The sequence below is a fragment of the Vidua chalybeata genome, chromosome 1 (assembly GCF_026979565.1).
Source record: "Vidua chalybeata isolate OUT-0048 chromosome 1, bVidCha1 merged haplotype, whole genome shotgun sequence".
NCBI classification, from domain to species: domain Eukaryota; kingdom Metazoa; phylum Chordata; class Aves; order Passeriformes; family Viduidae; genus Vidua; species Vidua chalybeata.
Window position 1 is genome coordinate 41,362,527 of NC_071530.1, and position 13,781 is coordinate 41,376,307.

A 13,781-nucleotide genomic window follows, 5' to 3' on the forward strand; every position below is an offset into this window, starting at 1 on the left:
TGAAAATTCTTGCTTTGTAGCAAGTCTTTGAATGTGTAATATGTTTTTTTTTCTATATGAAACTGTAGTGTGTATGTCAGCATGAAATAACTGAAAGCTGTGCCAACAATTGAGTACACATTTAAAAATTACTGAGAGTCTTAGACTATTTTCATTGTGCAATATTGCACGAAATCACAAAAATGTTGCACATATGATCTTGCATGTTGCCTCTATATTGCGTTCATACATCTGTTTTTTACATACGGATGTCTCCTCTGAAAAATTGCTTTATTAATGTGTGTTTTCACAGGTGAAAATCTTGTTAATCTTTTGTTTTAGTTAACCTTTGAAAATACTATGTTGGATTCTTTAGTCAACCCAGAGAAAAGGAATAAAATGGAAAGTATTTTTCTCAGATAATATTTTAAAGTGAAATTCACTTGCTAGATTTTTAAGATTTAAAGCAAGGATAGAACTACTTTAAACTTTGTGCAGTTCAGACTTTTTTTTCAGGCTCCAAAATCCAGCTCATACAGGATTCTGTCCCAGCTCTATAATAAATGTAGTAGAACAAATGTTAGTAAAGAAGTCTCAGATTTACTTGAGGAATATATAGATTTTGTTCTTTGCCTGTCTATATATGTGTGTATATATATGTGTGTGTGTATATATATGTATATACAAAGCATTAAACTTTTGAGGGCTTGTCTACATTAGAAAAACATATTGTGTTAAAACACATAATACAGTTTTGAATGAGAACTAGATCTCAGTGAAGAAAAGGACATATGTTTGATACCTTACTATTCACTCATGGTAGCACTCTAGATTAGGTCCATATGTATAGTTGTCTGTAATATAGAGCACAGTTTTGTCCTTGTCTGCACTGAGTGTTTGACATGTTGTTTAGATGACATGTGTTTCCAAGTGTAGACAAGGCCTGCTTTTTTCAGCATCTAAAAGAGTGTGGGTGCATCAGTAACTGATCTGGTATTTAATACTGTAATTTTTGTTACTAGAAAAATGAAGATATTCTGTGAAGAGGTTTTGAAATGCAATGTTGAAAATTTAGGAGGTTTACTGGCATTGATGATTCTCTTAAAAAATGTAGTAAATGTGCTTCCATAGCTGTGTGTTTCCATTTTGGTGAATTTGGCTTCATATTTAGGCATCTATAACAAATTAAGCATCTATAATTTTAATCTTCTTAATTAGTATGGAAATAATTGTTGTTTTAAATAACTATACACCAAGTGCTTCCTCGATACAGTAAGGCCTGGGGACTTCTTTGGTATAAGAGTTTCATCAGATTTCTGCTGATTAGGGCAATTTCCATTTAAAATTGAAATGCTTCCTTTGAGATGAATTTCAGAATTCCTAATGTTTACAGGTTTTAATAATTTTATCTTTTCAAAATAATTTGAACTGAATTTTTTTTAAAAAAGGTATGCGAAAATTCACATCCCGATCATTGCCTCTGTGTCTGAGCATCAGCCTACAACATGGGTTTCCTTCTTTTTTGATCTGCATATTCTCGTGTGTACTTTCCCAGCAGGGCTGTGGTTCTGTATCAAAAACATCAATGATGAAAGAGTCTTTGGTAAGAGAAAATATTTTTAAATTACTTTGAAAAAGTTTGCCTTCAACTTAACTTTGGTTTTGTTTGCTCAAAGCTGATATATGGCTTGTTCTAAAATATGGTTTAAAAGTGGTGTGTTTAAAGGTGATTATTAAGAGTTGCCTGCACCCAGCAGTCTTTAAAAGAGTTTATAAAAGTGTAGAGGTTGCTGAAATGGTGATGGAGTGTAGTCCCAGGAGGTGGGATGTAGTCATTTGTTGTGTTCAGTCCTGCAGCTGAAGTTGCACGCTCTGGTGGGATGTGGTTCCACAGAACTGGTCAGCCAGGAGAACAGCTCTGTGCAAAGGCAAGGTCCCTTTGGGCATCTTGCACTCATCCCATGACAAATTATTCAAAATGCCTTTGCTTTCCAGGGTTTCTGCTATTTTAGTGAACAGAATCTCTTGCTTTGGAACAAGTGCTAGATAAGGCACAAGCCAAAATGGAAGTGTGGGGTCTCCCTATGTCAGTGACAACTTTTTTTTTTTTTTTTTTTTGTGCAAAGCTATATTGTGACAGCCAGCTTCTGATTTTGAATGACGCTTGTAAGCAGTTGTAACCTATATGGAGGAGTGAAGATCACTCAGGTCTTGGACTTTTACAGAGACAGGAGGCTCCAGGCTAATAGAGCTGCCTCTTAGGCTACCTAAGACATGTGTGGGCTGTAGGAATGTTTACAGGGAATGTTTGTCAAGACCAGTGCTGGGCAGCTTGCTTTCAGGCTCCTACTGAAGGCTGCACCTTCCATTTAACACAGCATAAATAGACCTATGAGTGAGGATGGAAAGCCATACTGCCTCACCACAATGTAGAAAATATTTACATTACATAATCTGATAAATTAGTGTCCCTTGATCTCTGTGGCAAATCTTTCACAAGAGGATATTTTTAAACTGTAGCAGATGAGTCTACCACAAGGAAACCACTGTTGGATATTCCCAATCAGTGTATACAGGATTGTTTGGGGGTTTTAATAATGTGTTTTTCATGTTTTGTAGTATTCTGAAAATCTTGGTTTATGTTTTGTGGAAGACAAAGTGGAGGTAATACTGCTCAGGAATACTTACCTCAGAATAGGGCCCGCAGTATCATGTTATCATGTTATTTATCTGTATAGAATTATAATGTAGACAAGCCCCCAATTTGTCCAAGATACCTCTAACTTAAATAAAAAATTAATATTTACATGAAATAATAACACTTCCTGTTGCTTTTTCAGTTCTAATAACTTGTTTGGTCTAGAGCTGTTTGACTTTTTTAAATGAAGCTACCTTTTATTCCAGTAGTATTCTTGGTGTATAATATTAAATTTCACTAGTAATGTATCTTCTGACACATTACTAGTGAATATTGAAAATGGGGTTGTGTTATTGTTAACAGTTGTCGAGATGGATCTCAGGAAGGGTTTGAGGCTTCAAAGGCATAAACGTTAATTCAGCCATATGTCTGTAAATTAAAAAGCAATGAAATGCAAGATGCACACTCAAGCCTTTATACACACAGATGCTCAACCCACTTCCAGAAGTAGTTTTATGGAGAGTATGTATGTGTAGTCAGAGTGAGTGTTATTTTCAAACTGTCACCATCAGATGTGTTTCCTTCCAGTTGCTCTGTATGCAATCAGCGCTGTTTACTTTGCTGGAGTGATGGTCCGCCTGATGCTCACTTTGACTCCAGTGGTCTGTATGCTGTCAGCAATTGCTTTCTCCAATGTCTTTGAGCGTTATTTGGGTGATGATATGAAGAGGGAAAATCCACCAATAGAAGACAGCAGTGATGAGGATGACAAAAGGAACCCTGGCAACTTGTATGATAAGGTGAGGGGAGGAAGCAAGAGTTAGAAAACCTTGGGTTCCAGTGTCAAGGATGATAGAAGTTGTCATAACAGATACATTTGTGTTTGTTTAGGCAGGCAAAGTGAGGAAACATGTGTCTGAGCAGGAAAAAACAGAAGAAGGACTGGGTCCCAATATCAAAAACATTGTGACTATGCTGATGCTGATGTTGTTGATGATGTTTGCTGTTCACTGTACCTGGGTAACCAGCAATGCATACTCCAGCCCCAGTGTGGTTCTCGCCTCCTATAACCATGATGGGTAAGTAAGATCTACAGTCTGAAATTATTAAAGGGCAAAAGCCTTTTTTACTGCCATTGCATTAGCAATTTGCTTTGCTGTCTTTAAATCATTCCTTATTATATAAAGTAATTGTGACCTGAATAAAAAATTATTCATACTCTAATTTTCAAAAAGATACAACATTTTCTGAAATATTTAATGAAATAGATAAAAACAATCGTAGGCAAAGCCAGTAAAAATGATGGTTAAAAAAAAGCCTTGGAGTGAACTGGGAAAACTTGTTTAAGAATATATATTTGACTGGAAATGCATTTAGTCATGTCTTCAAAAGCAGTTCAGCTTCTGGACATTCAGCTGTCAGAGAGTTCAAAGTTATGACTGCTGGTGACAAAATCCCTCAAAGGGAGATGAACTCCTAAGAAAACTTTTATGTGTGAACCCAGACTTACCATGGTGCAGTTAATTTGTTGGTAGTATTTGTATTTCATCAAAAATGAACTGTTTTGCAGCACTCGGAATATCCTGGATGACTTCAGAGAAGCCTATTACTGGCTCAGACAGAACACGGACGAGCACGCCAGAGTGATGTCGTGGTGGGACTATGGGTACCAGATAGCAGGAATGGCCAACAGGACAACCCTGGTTGATAACAACACTTGGAACAACAGCCACATTGCCTTGGTAAGGGTGGCAGTTTCCTATGGAGCAGAAACACCAGAATGTTTATACTGCAGTCCAATATGAAATTGCAGGTGTCTCTTAGGGTGATTGATATTAAGGAGAAATTGCACAGAGTGCGAAACACAAATGTGGCAGGAACGTACTTCTTTCATTTCTTAAAACTCAAGCATAGGGGTCAATTTTGCTTCAGAGTTTTCATTTTGTTTACTTGGAGCTTCTAGAACTTCACTTCCACTTCCATTTCTCTTCTTTTCTTCGAGGGAGGATGGACAAAACCTAAGGTAACCATTCCCCTTGGGATTAATGCTGTAACAGCTGGTACCACTGCATTACTGGTCTATCAAAGTAAGGATCCTTGCATTTCAGCAAGGAGTGGATTTCTGAATGGCATGTGAAAACTGACCACAGGACTAGACAAAGTTTCAGACATCTGGAAAATCACAGGAAGTAATTATTTATGACTAGCTGTGGAACTGTAGCAGGCATAATGCAATTTTGTCTTCTCAAATTTGGAACTGTAGCAGGCATAATGCAATTCTATCTTCTCAAATTTGCAGATAGACAAAATGACTGCACCTTTAATTTCTTTCATTTCTGAGGAGTAAATTTAACCTTTGTATGTGTGCTTAACGCAGGGTGTTAGTGTTGCCTGTGGTTACAGGGCACCACCTTGGGCAACTTGTGCTGTGCAATGACTTGTCATCAATCACATTTCTTCCCAGAATGTTTTGCTACAAGGGCAGAATGGGGGAAGGGCTCAAGCAATTAGGATAATTAGGATAGTTTCTTGTATTCTTTCTGTCTTGGGTCAGTAGTGAGTACAGCTGTGGATCACATCTGCCAAAAAGCAATGTACAAAGCCAACAAATTAATGAAGGAGTGCCTTGAGCAAAGTCCCAAAAAAATGTATATTGGGGGAAGACAGATCACACATCCACACTTTTTACAAGACAGGAAACTCACATTCAGCTAGAAGCAAATTGGGAAATTGTACTGATGGTGTTAATATCAGTCTAATGTCAGTCAACATGCATTGCCATGTTCTCTGAGGCATTTCTAATTTGGTTGTTGATCTGACAGTATTGGTGTGTTTTAATGGGCACTCAACTCTGATATCTCTGTGTGCCTACCTCTGCTACAAGAGGTAGAAATACAGATACTGCATCCAAACTCACAGTTTCTTGCAGGACAAGGTGCATCACATGAATAGAGACTGTGGAAGTCATCTGTGTTGCCTAAGCACAGTAACCACACACATTGCAGCAACTGGCAATAATGACTTTCAATAAAGAATTCTCTCAAGTATGACTGCTGCATTGTCAAGTTCCATTTTGGAATGAAGACTCCATAAAGGGGAACCCAAGCAATAAATGTGTCTTGTGGCCAATACCTGCACTTGTGCTGTAAATGAGGCATGCCCTGGAGATGTGTCCAGATGATTTTCTCCTGCACAGAGATGGAAATTGGCAAATAACCTCACATTAATTATGATAATGGCCAAGAAGCTGAGCTTCTTGGTCTTTTGACAGCTTGCTGCCTAAGCTTAGTGCTCTCTAATTACATTCTTAGCTGAATGTTACCAAGTCAGATGCAGTATTATGTATATTGTAGTTACTCCCTTAGACTACAGCAATACCTTACTATGCCTTAAGTACAAGAGCTTCAAGAGCAAACAAAACTGCTGAACTGCATGCCAGTTGCTGACCAAATTCTTTTAAGTGTGGGAAGTGACCAGGATACAAGAGGTGCTGGATACAGCTCTAAAAAGTTTTATTCTGACATTTTCTCTGTGTAGATTTACCTTGAATTCAGTGCTGAGGGTGCCTGTGTGCTACTTAGTGCAATGCACAATGGCTGCTTCATTAATGAAAGACAGAGCTCAAGAAAAAAAAAATCACATTTCAGATAATTTGTACACTTTGGGCTGTTTCTAAAGCTTTGAAAATAATTTGTAATTAGCTATTTTCTACAACACTTAAGTTTTGGCAATACAGTTATGACTTGAAATATATGTAGGTGCCACAAAAGGAAAACCCTTGTTGCTACATTTCATACTCAAAATACTCCTTTCAACAGGCAGCACTCCTCTTACAGAGGAGAAAATATTTCAGTTTAGGCTGGACTTTAGCATTTCTAAATATTCACAATGGGTTTTCTTTATCTAGAATGAAAATGTTGACTTTGATTAACAAGTAGGTATTAGAGAATCACAGAACCACAGGTTGGAAGGGACCACAGTGGGGTCACCTGGTCCACCTCCCTGCTCAAGCAGGGCCATCCTAGAACACATGGCACAGGATTCCTGAGCTTTGGTCTGGCTGTATTGATCTGTGGAGCTGTTCGACAAGCAGCTATGCAGAAATTTAAGATATTTTTGTAATGATGCAGGTGGGAAAGGCAATGTCATCAAATGAGTCTGCAGCCTATGAGATCATGAGAAGCCTGGATGTGGATTATGTTTTGATTATTTTTGGTGGTGTGATTGGCTACTCTGGTGATGATATTAATAAGTTCTTGTGGATGGTGAGAATAGCAGAGGGGGAACATCCCAAAGATATACGGGTAAGTGGAACTTCTACTTTTTGTTTTTTTAAAAACTCTTTTATTTTTGTTATCACTTGTCTGGGAGTGGTCACTACAATGGAGGGAAATCTCTACTACTTAATTGCCATTTTATTTGAAACATGTGCTGGGGTTGTTTTTCTAGAATAGCAGGAGTGCAGTGGCCTGTAGCCGAGTTTCTTTCAATGTTTTTGATTCTGAAAGGTCAGTAGCCTCAAAAGCGTTTCACGTTTTTGCATTATACTAAAAATAGGATTTTTTCTGTAATTCTTGTCTGTATGTCTCTCTGTGCATCATCACATGCTTGAAAAACATAGGAGCGTTTAGACTGTTTAAACAGCATTACAAATTTCTTCAAACTCTGTAATAGTAGGAGACAAGTGAAAGTGTTAATATTGACTTATGTAGAGTTTAAGCTGTTCAAACACCTCTGAGATTGCAGAAGTCTGTAGTAATATTTTCTTAAGCCTAACAAAAACTCCTAGATATTGAGCACAGGCTTAAGGGAGTAGCCCATGTGCATACTTTCATCTTGTACTTGAGATGAAAATGGCAGAAATGTTTTGTTTAAACATGGAGAATATATGAAGTTTATAGTGACCCTGCAGATCTTGTATATTAACAATACAGTGTTCGTCGCCTTTCTGAAGAATAGATGCCCAACTAAATTTTAAATTTGAGGTAACTTTTCCAGAACCACTTACAGTGATGTGACAAAACATCTAACAGCACAAAGTAAAGATATAGGAAAACTGATCCATTGTGGTCTGGGTTACAAGCAGGTAGTTTGCAACTATTTCATCTTTAATAAGCACCATTTCTTTCATTTTAGGGTTACCTTAAATCAGCTTTTAAACTATAATAGCCAGTTGAGATTCTTATGTGTCTTTCTGTGGGGAAAGGAATGAGAAATTCCCTTAAGATTTGAGTTTGCATTGACTCTTTGTATCTTCTTTTCTCTTTAAAGGAAAGTGATTACTTTACCCCTCAGGGAGAATTCCGGGTAGACAAGGCAGGCTCTCCAACTTTGCTGAACTGCCTCATGTATAAAATGTCCTATTACAGATTTGGAGAGATGCAGGTTAGTGCTACAACTTCTTCTGAAAACAAGTATTATTTTGATGTATTGTCTATCTTTTAAATTCAGCATTGCTTGTAGTAGCAGAATCTGCAGTAAGAGTGAGCTTTACAAATTAAAACACATCCAGTGATGGTCTGCTGTTTATAACCTTTAGCAAAAAGCATTTCTGCTGTTAACTCACACTTGCACTTCATTTTTTGGTGTCCTTCACATTGCCCCAGATGAGTATCTTGCTTGCACTGTGCTGTGTGCTCACTAAAGCATCAACTGTGACATTGTGGAGAGCTTTAGATTTGTTTATTGCAATAGCAACATGCAAGTGGAACTATTGACTGTTTAATGTCTGTCAGAAACTACATGATTTCCATCCAAGTCACGTCAGTGTATAAAACAACACTACACTGTATAGTAAGGGCAGCAGTTGTCACTCCCCTTTGGGAGCTCCAAACACAGGGATGGAGCTAAATCTATTTGATTTTTTCCTTTCCTTTTCTTCCCTTGTTGCCCCCCACCAGGGGCCCTTCCTTCTGATGTATTAGCACAAGAATCCTCTTTTCAGTGGATTTACTTGTAACACGGCAGGGCCAAATTTACCTGATAATTGTAAACTACTCCTGGATTATATGGAAAACTGTGGAAGTGCAAATTATTGCAGTATAGGCAAGAGTACAAAGGCAGCAGCTCTGCTGAAAAAACACCACAGGCTGCTGCACCTCAGACTGTTCTTTGTGTTGTTTCATCTCTGAATGCAGACAGGGTAGTTTTGCTGAGACATTAAGTACTGTCTCCTGTGACAGCTGTAGGAGTAAGAATGAACTTGTCCCTTGGGGTCTGAAAGGTTTTTCTGTGTAGTAGAGTAACCAATGCAAGAGAAGTGCTGCCCTTTGACTTGGGCCAGCTGAAGGCATTGCCTTATATTATGAAGTTTCACAGTTTGCAGTGATTGGTGTTCTGGGTTTTGTCTCAAACTAACATGCAACTTTAATTTTTATAGCTGGATTTTCGGACACCCCCAGGATTTGACCGTACACGCAATGCGGAGATAGGCAACAAAGACATTAAATTTAAACATCTGGAGGAAGCCTTTACCTCAGAGCACTGGCTTGTTAGAATATACAAGGTCAAGCAACTAGACAACAGAGAGACACTGGATCATAAACCTAGAGTAACCAACATCGTACCAAAACAGAAGTATTTGTCAAAGAAGGTGGGTTCCCAGTGAAGTAACTGAAAGGGGTCAGGAGTTTATTTTTAACAGTGAATCACATAGCTGGTGAATTATATATTTCCACTAGCCAGAATGTTATGGATACTGTTCATGTTAGTGTCCAATATCAGACCTGCCTGCTGGTAATAATTGTTAATTTACTGTCTGCTTTACTTAAAAGCATGTGAAGACACAAGGCTAGATTTTTTTTAGGCAGAATGCTAACTCGACATAGAGTGTGTCACTGGCTGTTACAACTCTTAAGTCTTCATGTAACTGGAAGTATAATCTCTAAAGTACATCAATTCATGTTTCAGTAACTATGGCTCACTAAGTAAATGTGGAAGTTGCTTTCTGACTTTGTTTGAAAGTAGTGATGCCTAGGAGTTTACAAATGGCAATTTTGTATGAAATAAATTAAATATGAAACTTTTGTTGATGGAACTTTAGTGTCTGTCTGCTTACTGCTTGAAGTCATCTTCACAGTTTTAGTGTTTGTTGTGCTGCCCTCCTTCAGCCTATTAAGAAAGGCCTGTTCCCAGGGGAATTGGGGAGACTGTTAGCAGCCCTCTCCTTCACAACAGCTGTTTTCTATATATTCAAAGAGATATTGCAAAAGGAACTCCAGAACCCTGTCTAACAAACTAGTATAGGCAGTAGACTTACACTGTGTCATGGAAATACAAGTAAAGAACATTCTCTGCAAGTAGAGAATGGTAAATGTAAAGATCCTTATTCTGTGATTTGATGGGAAGTAGATAAAGTAAAGCATTTGGGAGTTGCCACTGAAGCTAGACATATCTTGAAATTATAAGCTTTATTTGCCTGTCGTACACTTAACATTGTAACTTTTGATCTTACATGACAACAAGGCTGTATTTATCTATGATAGATGCACTGACCCCAGTTGAACCTTGGATGTGTAAATTTTCTGTCTAGAAGTTGATACAGCTTCTGAAGGCTGCAGTACAAACAGGCTCTACTTCCATTAAGAAATCAGAGAACCAGTGGAGAGCATGGGGCAGGTGTCCAAGCTACGATTTCTTAAATACATTCCAAGGGCTCCTTAGTAGCCAGTTTTTCAGCAGTTGCTTCCTTACTGGAAATTCAGTCCATCTCCTATCACATTAGGAAGCTCAGAGTTACAATGTGTCTGAATATTACATATTAGTTTGTTTCTATCTCATTTATTATAATCATGTTGTTGGTGTCATGTTGATTAAATGCAATTTTTTAAAATAATAACAGACCCTGCTGGTAAGCACAGCAATGTGCAGCAAGGGTGGGAGCTGCCTCCTGGCATGTGTGTTGAATGTACAATTCTACCTGCCACAAACTACATACACAAATTTGAAGTTAATTTTACCTATGACCAACATTAATGGTCCCTCCCATTACTACCCTAAAAAAAAAAAAAACTAAAACAGGCTGATAAAGGAATGTGCAGGAAGCACTAACTAAACAACCTACAGACCAACAGCAGAGTTTAGAAGACTAAAATGGGATTATTCAGGTTTTCTTCTTTTGAAAGATGCTGCTTTGAGTAAATACTTCTACCTAACTTTTAAGAAAATCAAATAGTGCAAAAGATGCAAGAAGGTCTTTCCAAACAAAACTAAGACTTTTACCAGTTTTGCCCTTTGGGCATATTAGACTTTTATCATGTTGGTTAATTATTAATTCTGCCTCAGCACATGCTTTGAAAACAATTCTACAGATCTGATAGACAGGGTTACAAAAGCACATCTTTTGCAAAAGCAACTGTTAGGCAGAAATTAACAATCCCAACATTAAAAATAATAACTGGACAATGCCTAGTTGAGGGTTTAGCATTTAAGTTCTTTAAAATCAATCTAAAGCTCAGGCATTGAATGCACATCATTAAACCATGGTCAAAACTAAATCATTAACTAATACCTGTTGTTCTGTTTTTCTTTTTAGACCTCCAAAAGGAAGCGTGGCTACATTAAGAATAAACTAATTTTAAAGAAAGGCAAGAGACCCAACAGGAAGACAGTTTAAACACACTGTTCTGATTGCTAATACGAAGCAGTTGTCCTTGAGATAACCAGTCTTTGCCTTTAGCTCAAATCATGTTTCACAGCAACATGAGGGTACAGAACCATCATTGGTCCAGATTATTGTACAAAATTTTCAGGCAATGTCTGATTAAAAATATTGGCTTATTGAGAACAGCTGTTTTAGATTTGTAATGTGAAGCAAGACAGAGCTGCTATCCAAGTCTAGCAGCATTTTTTTTATTGGTACATATTATCCTTCAAATCTGTTGAAAATTTGGACTGACTTTACCAAAGAACCCTGTAATTTGGTCCTTGGCACATGCATTACTTGTCAATCTTTTCTGGAGAACACTGTTCAGCTGAATAGCAGTAGTATGAAAACTGGACTGAGTCATCTGAAAATGACTCTTTTTCAACAAGAAAGAGATGGCAGAGCTCTCTCAAATTCAACTTTCAAAACAAGTTACTCCCATGATTATTTTTCAATGGTTTCTTTCAATGTCCTTTTACTCTTGCTGCAGGCTGGTTTTGAGCTGGAGAGTAAGAAGCAAAGCTGCAGTTTTCACAAGAGGTGACAGGACAGATTAATTGGACAAGCTGCTTTTGTTCAACACAGGATTGCAGTATTGCTGCCTTATACTGTCATTTCACAAGGTAGACAAGGCAAATCTTGCACACTGTAGATACAAGGGCTAAATTTGTAACCTCCTGAAAGATCTGAAACGACAGTAATGAATGCTATAACAACATACAACTGAGCATCATGGAGCTGCTGGTGCTTCAGAACAGAATTAAACTATTTTAGGTGAATGTTTACATTGGTAAAACAAGTATAGCCTGGTTACTGGGCAAAAGAAGGTTGACAGGTATACAAAACCCCTTTTCTGTGGCTATCAGAGGTAGAAGATTTGCAAACCTCTTCAGCCCTCACTGCCTTTCTGGCAAGGGTGGAAGTTTTTCTGGAAATCTGTTTCTCTGCATTTTATTTGGAGTGCTTAAATCAATTGAAGAAATTCCTGCTCTAGTGCTATTTGCTTTGTCTGTCTTTTATACTGGTTTGGTTTGGGTTTTTTTTAAGTGGTGAAAACTGTCAGATTAAATGCACTAAAATATAAATGGAGACTGAACGTGTTCACTTTCCAGCTATAAAGAAACTTTATACAGACTTGAAATTTTTCTTTAATTAAAATGAAAGGGTTTTTTTGCAGTTTGTTTTCCTGCCACTGGTTGTAACTTTTTATAGAAACAAATCTTGCATCAATAACTTGATGTAAAATGCAGAATAGTATGTACCTTTCATGAAGAAAATGTAAATTTACAGTGTTCTGTGAGAATGTTACTGCTGACTTCTTTCCCAAGGTGTAGAATATTTTTTTGATTTATGAACTCATTTTTGACTCCAGTGGTTTATACAGACCAATACTACAGCTGCAACATTTTCACAAAGGTAATTAAATCTGGATTCCTGGCCCCTGTCGTTTGGAGATTTCATTTTATTTTGTTGCTTTAAAGCTCAATGCAGACCAGTTGTCAACTGTAGGGGAAAATAAAGTTAATTCAAGTTTTGTGTTAAGGCTGTTGTGTCAGTTTTGTTGTGATTAACTTGGTAACATATTGCTTGCAGTCCTAGTCATAAATTAAGACATTAGAATTCCATATTGCAAATCTCCTGACTTCACCAAACTGCTGTAATGAAGCCACAGCATCTTCTTAACTCCCTCCAGCTTAAACTAGGCCAAATCTAGGGCCTCTGCAGTGATGAAATGAACGTGGCTGTCATATTTCCAGGGAAGAGCAGCCTGACTTCCCAACCACACATTGCAGCAACTCCTGCCAGCATCTGGAGCTCCTCAAGCTGCTACAGCTGCTCACCCACCAGCAGAAGGGCTGACTGATGATGTGATGCACGATTCCTAGTGTCGTGCTGCTTCCAAGCCAATCTGCATCCTGACCATGGGTGAGAAATAAGTGATCTAACATTTGGAAGATCCCCTGAAAGGCAGCAGGACAGAGGCTGCCAGTCAGTCTGTGGCTTGGCAGTAGCTCAGCCTTGTTTTAAAAAGGGAAATAGAAGATTGCCCTCCCCTCTTCAGGTACATTTACATTTGGACAGACTGTCTTCAGCCTTAGGTGACAGTATTCTCTTTAACAGCAGAAGCAAGTGAATCCGAGGCACGTGAAATAAAAATAAGCCAACTGCAGGGATCCCAGCCAGCCTGGGCCTAAAGTTGCCTACTACTTACCTGAGTTTTATTGTTTTCTTAAATCTAACTACTTCAAGGATTCTGCAATATTCTGCAGTTAAAATGAAATAAAAAGCTGGGAGTCATTCAGGCATCCACTTGGAAAAAGCAAGATTACAAAGAACTGGCACTGTCTCGCCTTCCTTGGTTCATCAGGAATCTGCATACCATGTATGTTTACCGCTGGATCCTGGAATTGAACAGCTAAACTAACTCCTGCCTCTTTGGGAGAACTGAACAGCACTTCTACCAGCATCTTCCCTCTTCATCACACACACTTCCCAGACTAGTTTATTTCCTTAGTTTCA

General features: G+C 38.1%; 1 protein-coding gene across 1 annotated transcript in view; it reads left to right on the forward strand.

Moving 5' to 3' along the window:
- Positions 1–12,803, forward strand: part of STT3B (STT3 oligosaccharyltransferase complex catalytic subunit B) — a 51,253-nt gene extending 38,450 nt beyond the window's left edge. Inside the window, exons 9-16 of the mRNA XM_053939924.1 lie at positions 1,428–1,582; positions 3,206–3,417; positions 3,509–3,696; positions 4,188–4,359; positions 6,748–6,921; positions 7,889–8,002; positions 8,997–9,209; positions 11,151–12,803. Of these exons, the coding sequence (XP_053795899.1) occupies positions 1,428–1,582; positions 3,206–3,417; positions 3,509–3,696; positions 4,188–4,359; positions 6,748–6,921; positions 7,889–8,002; positions 8,997–9,209; positions 11,151–11,231 (1,309 nt within the window). The 3' untranslated portion in view covers positions 11,232–12,803. The remainder of the gene's footprint in view (positions 1–1,427; positions 1,583–3,205; positions 3,418–3,508; positions 3,697–4,187; positions 4,360–6,747; positions 6,922–7,888; positions 8,003–8,996; positions 9,210–11,150) is intronic.
- Positions 12,804–13,781: the final 978 nt, after the last annotated feature.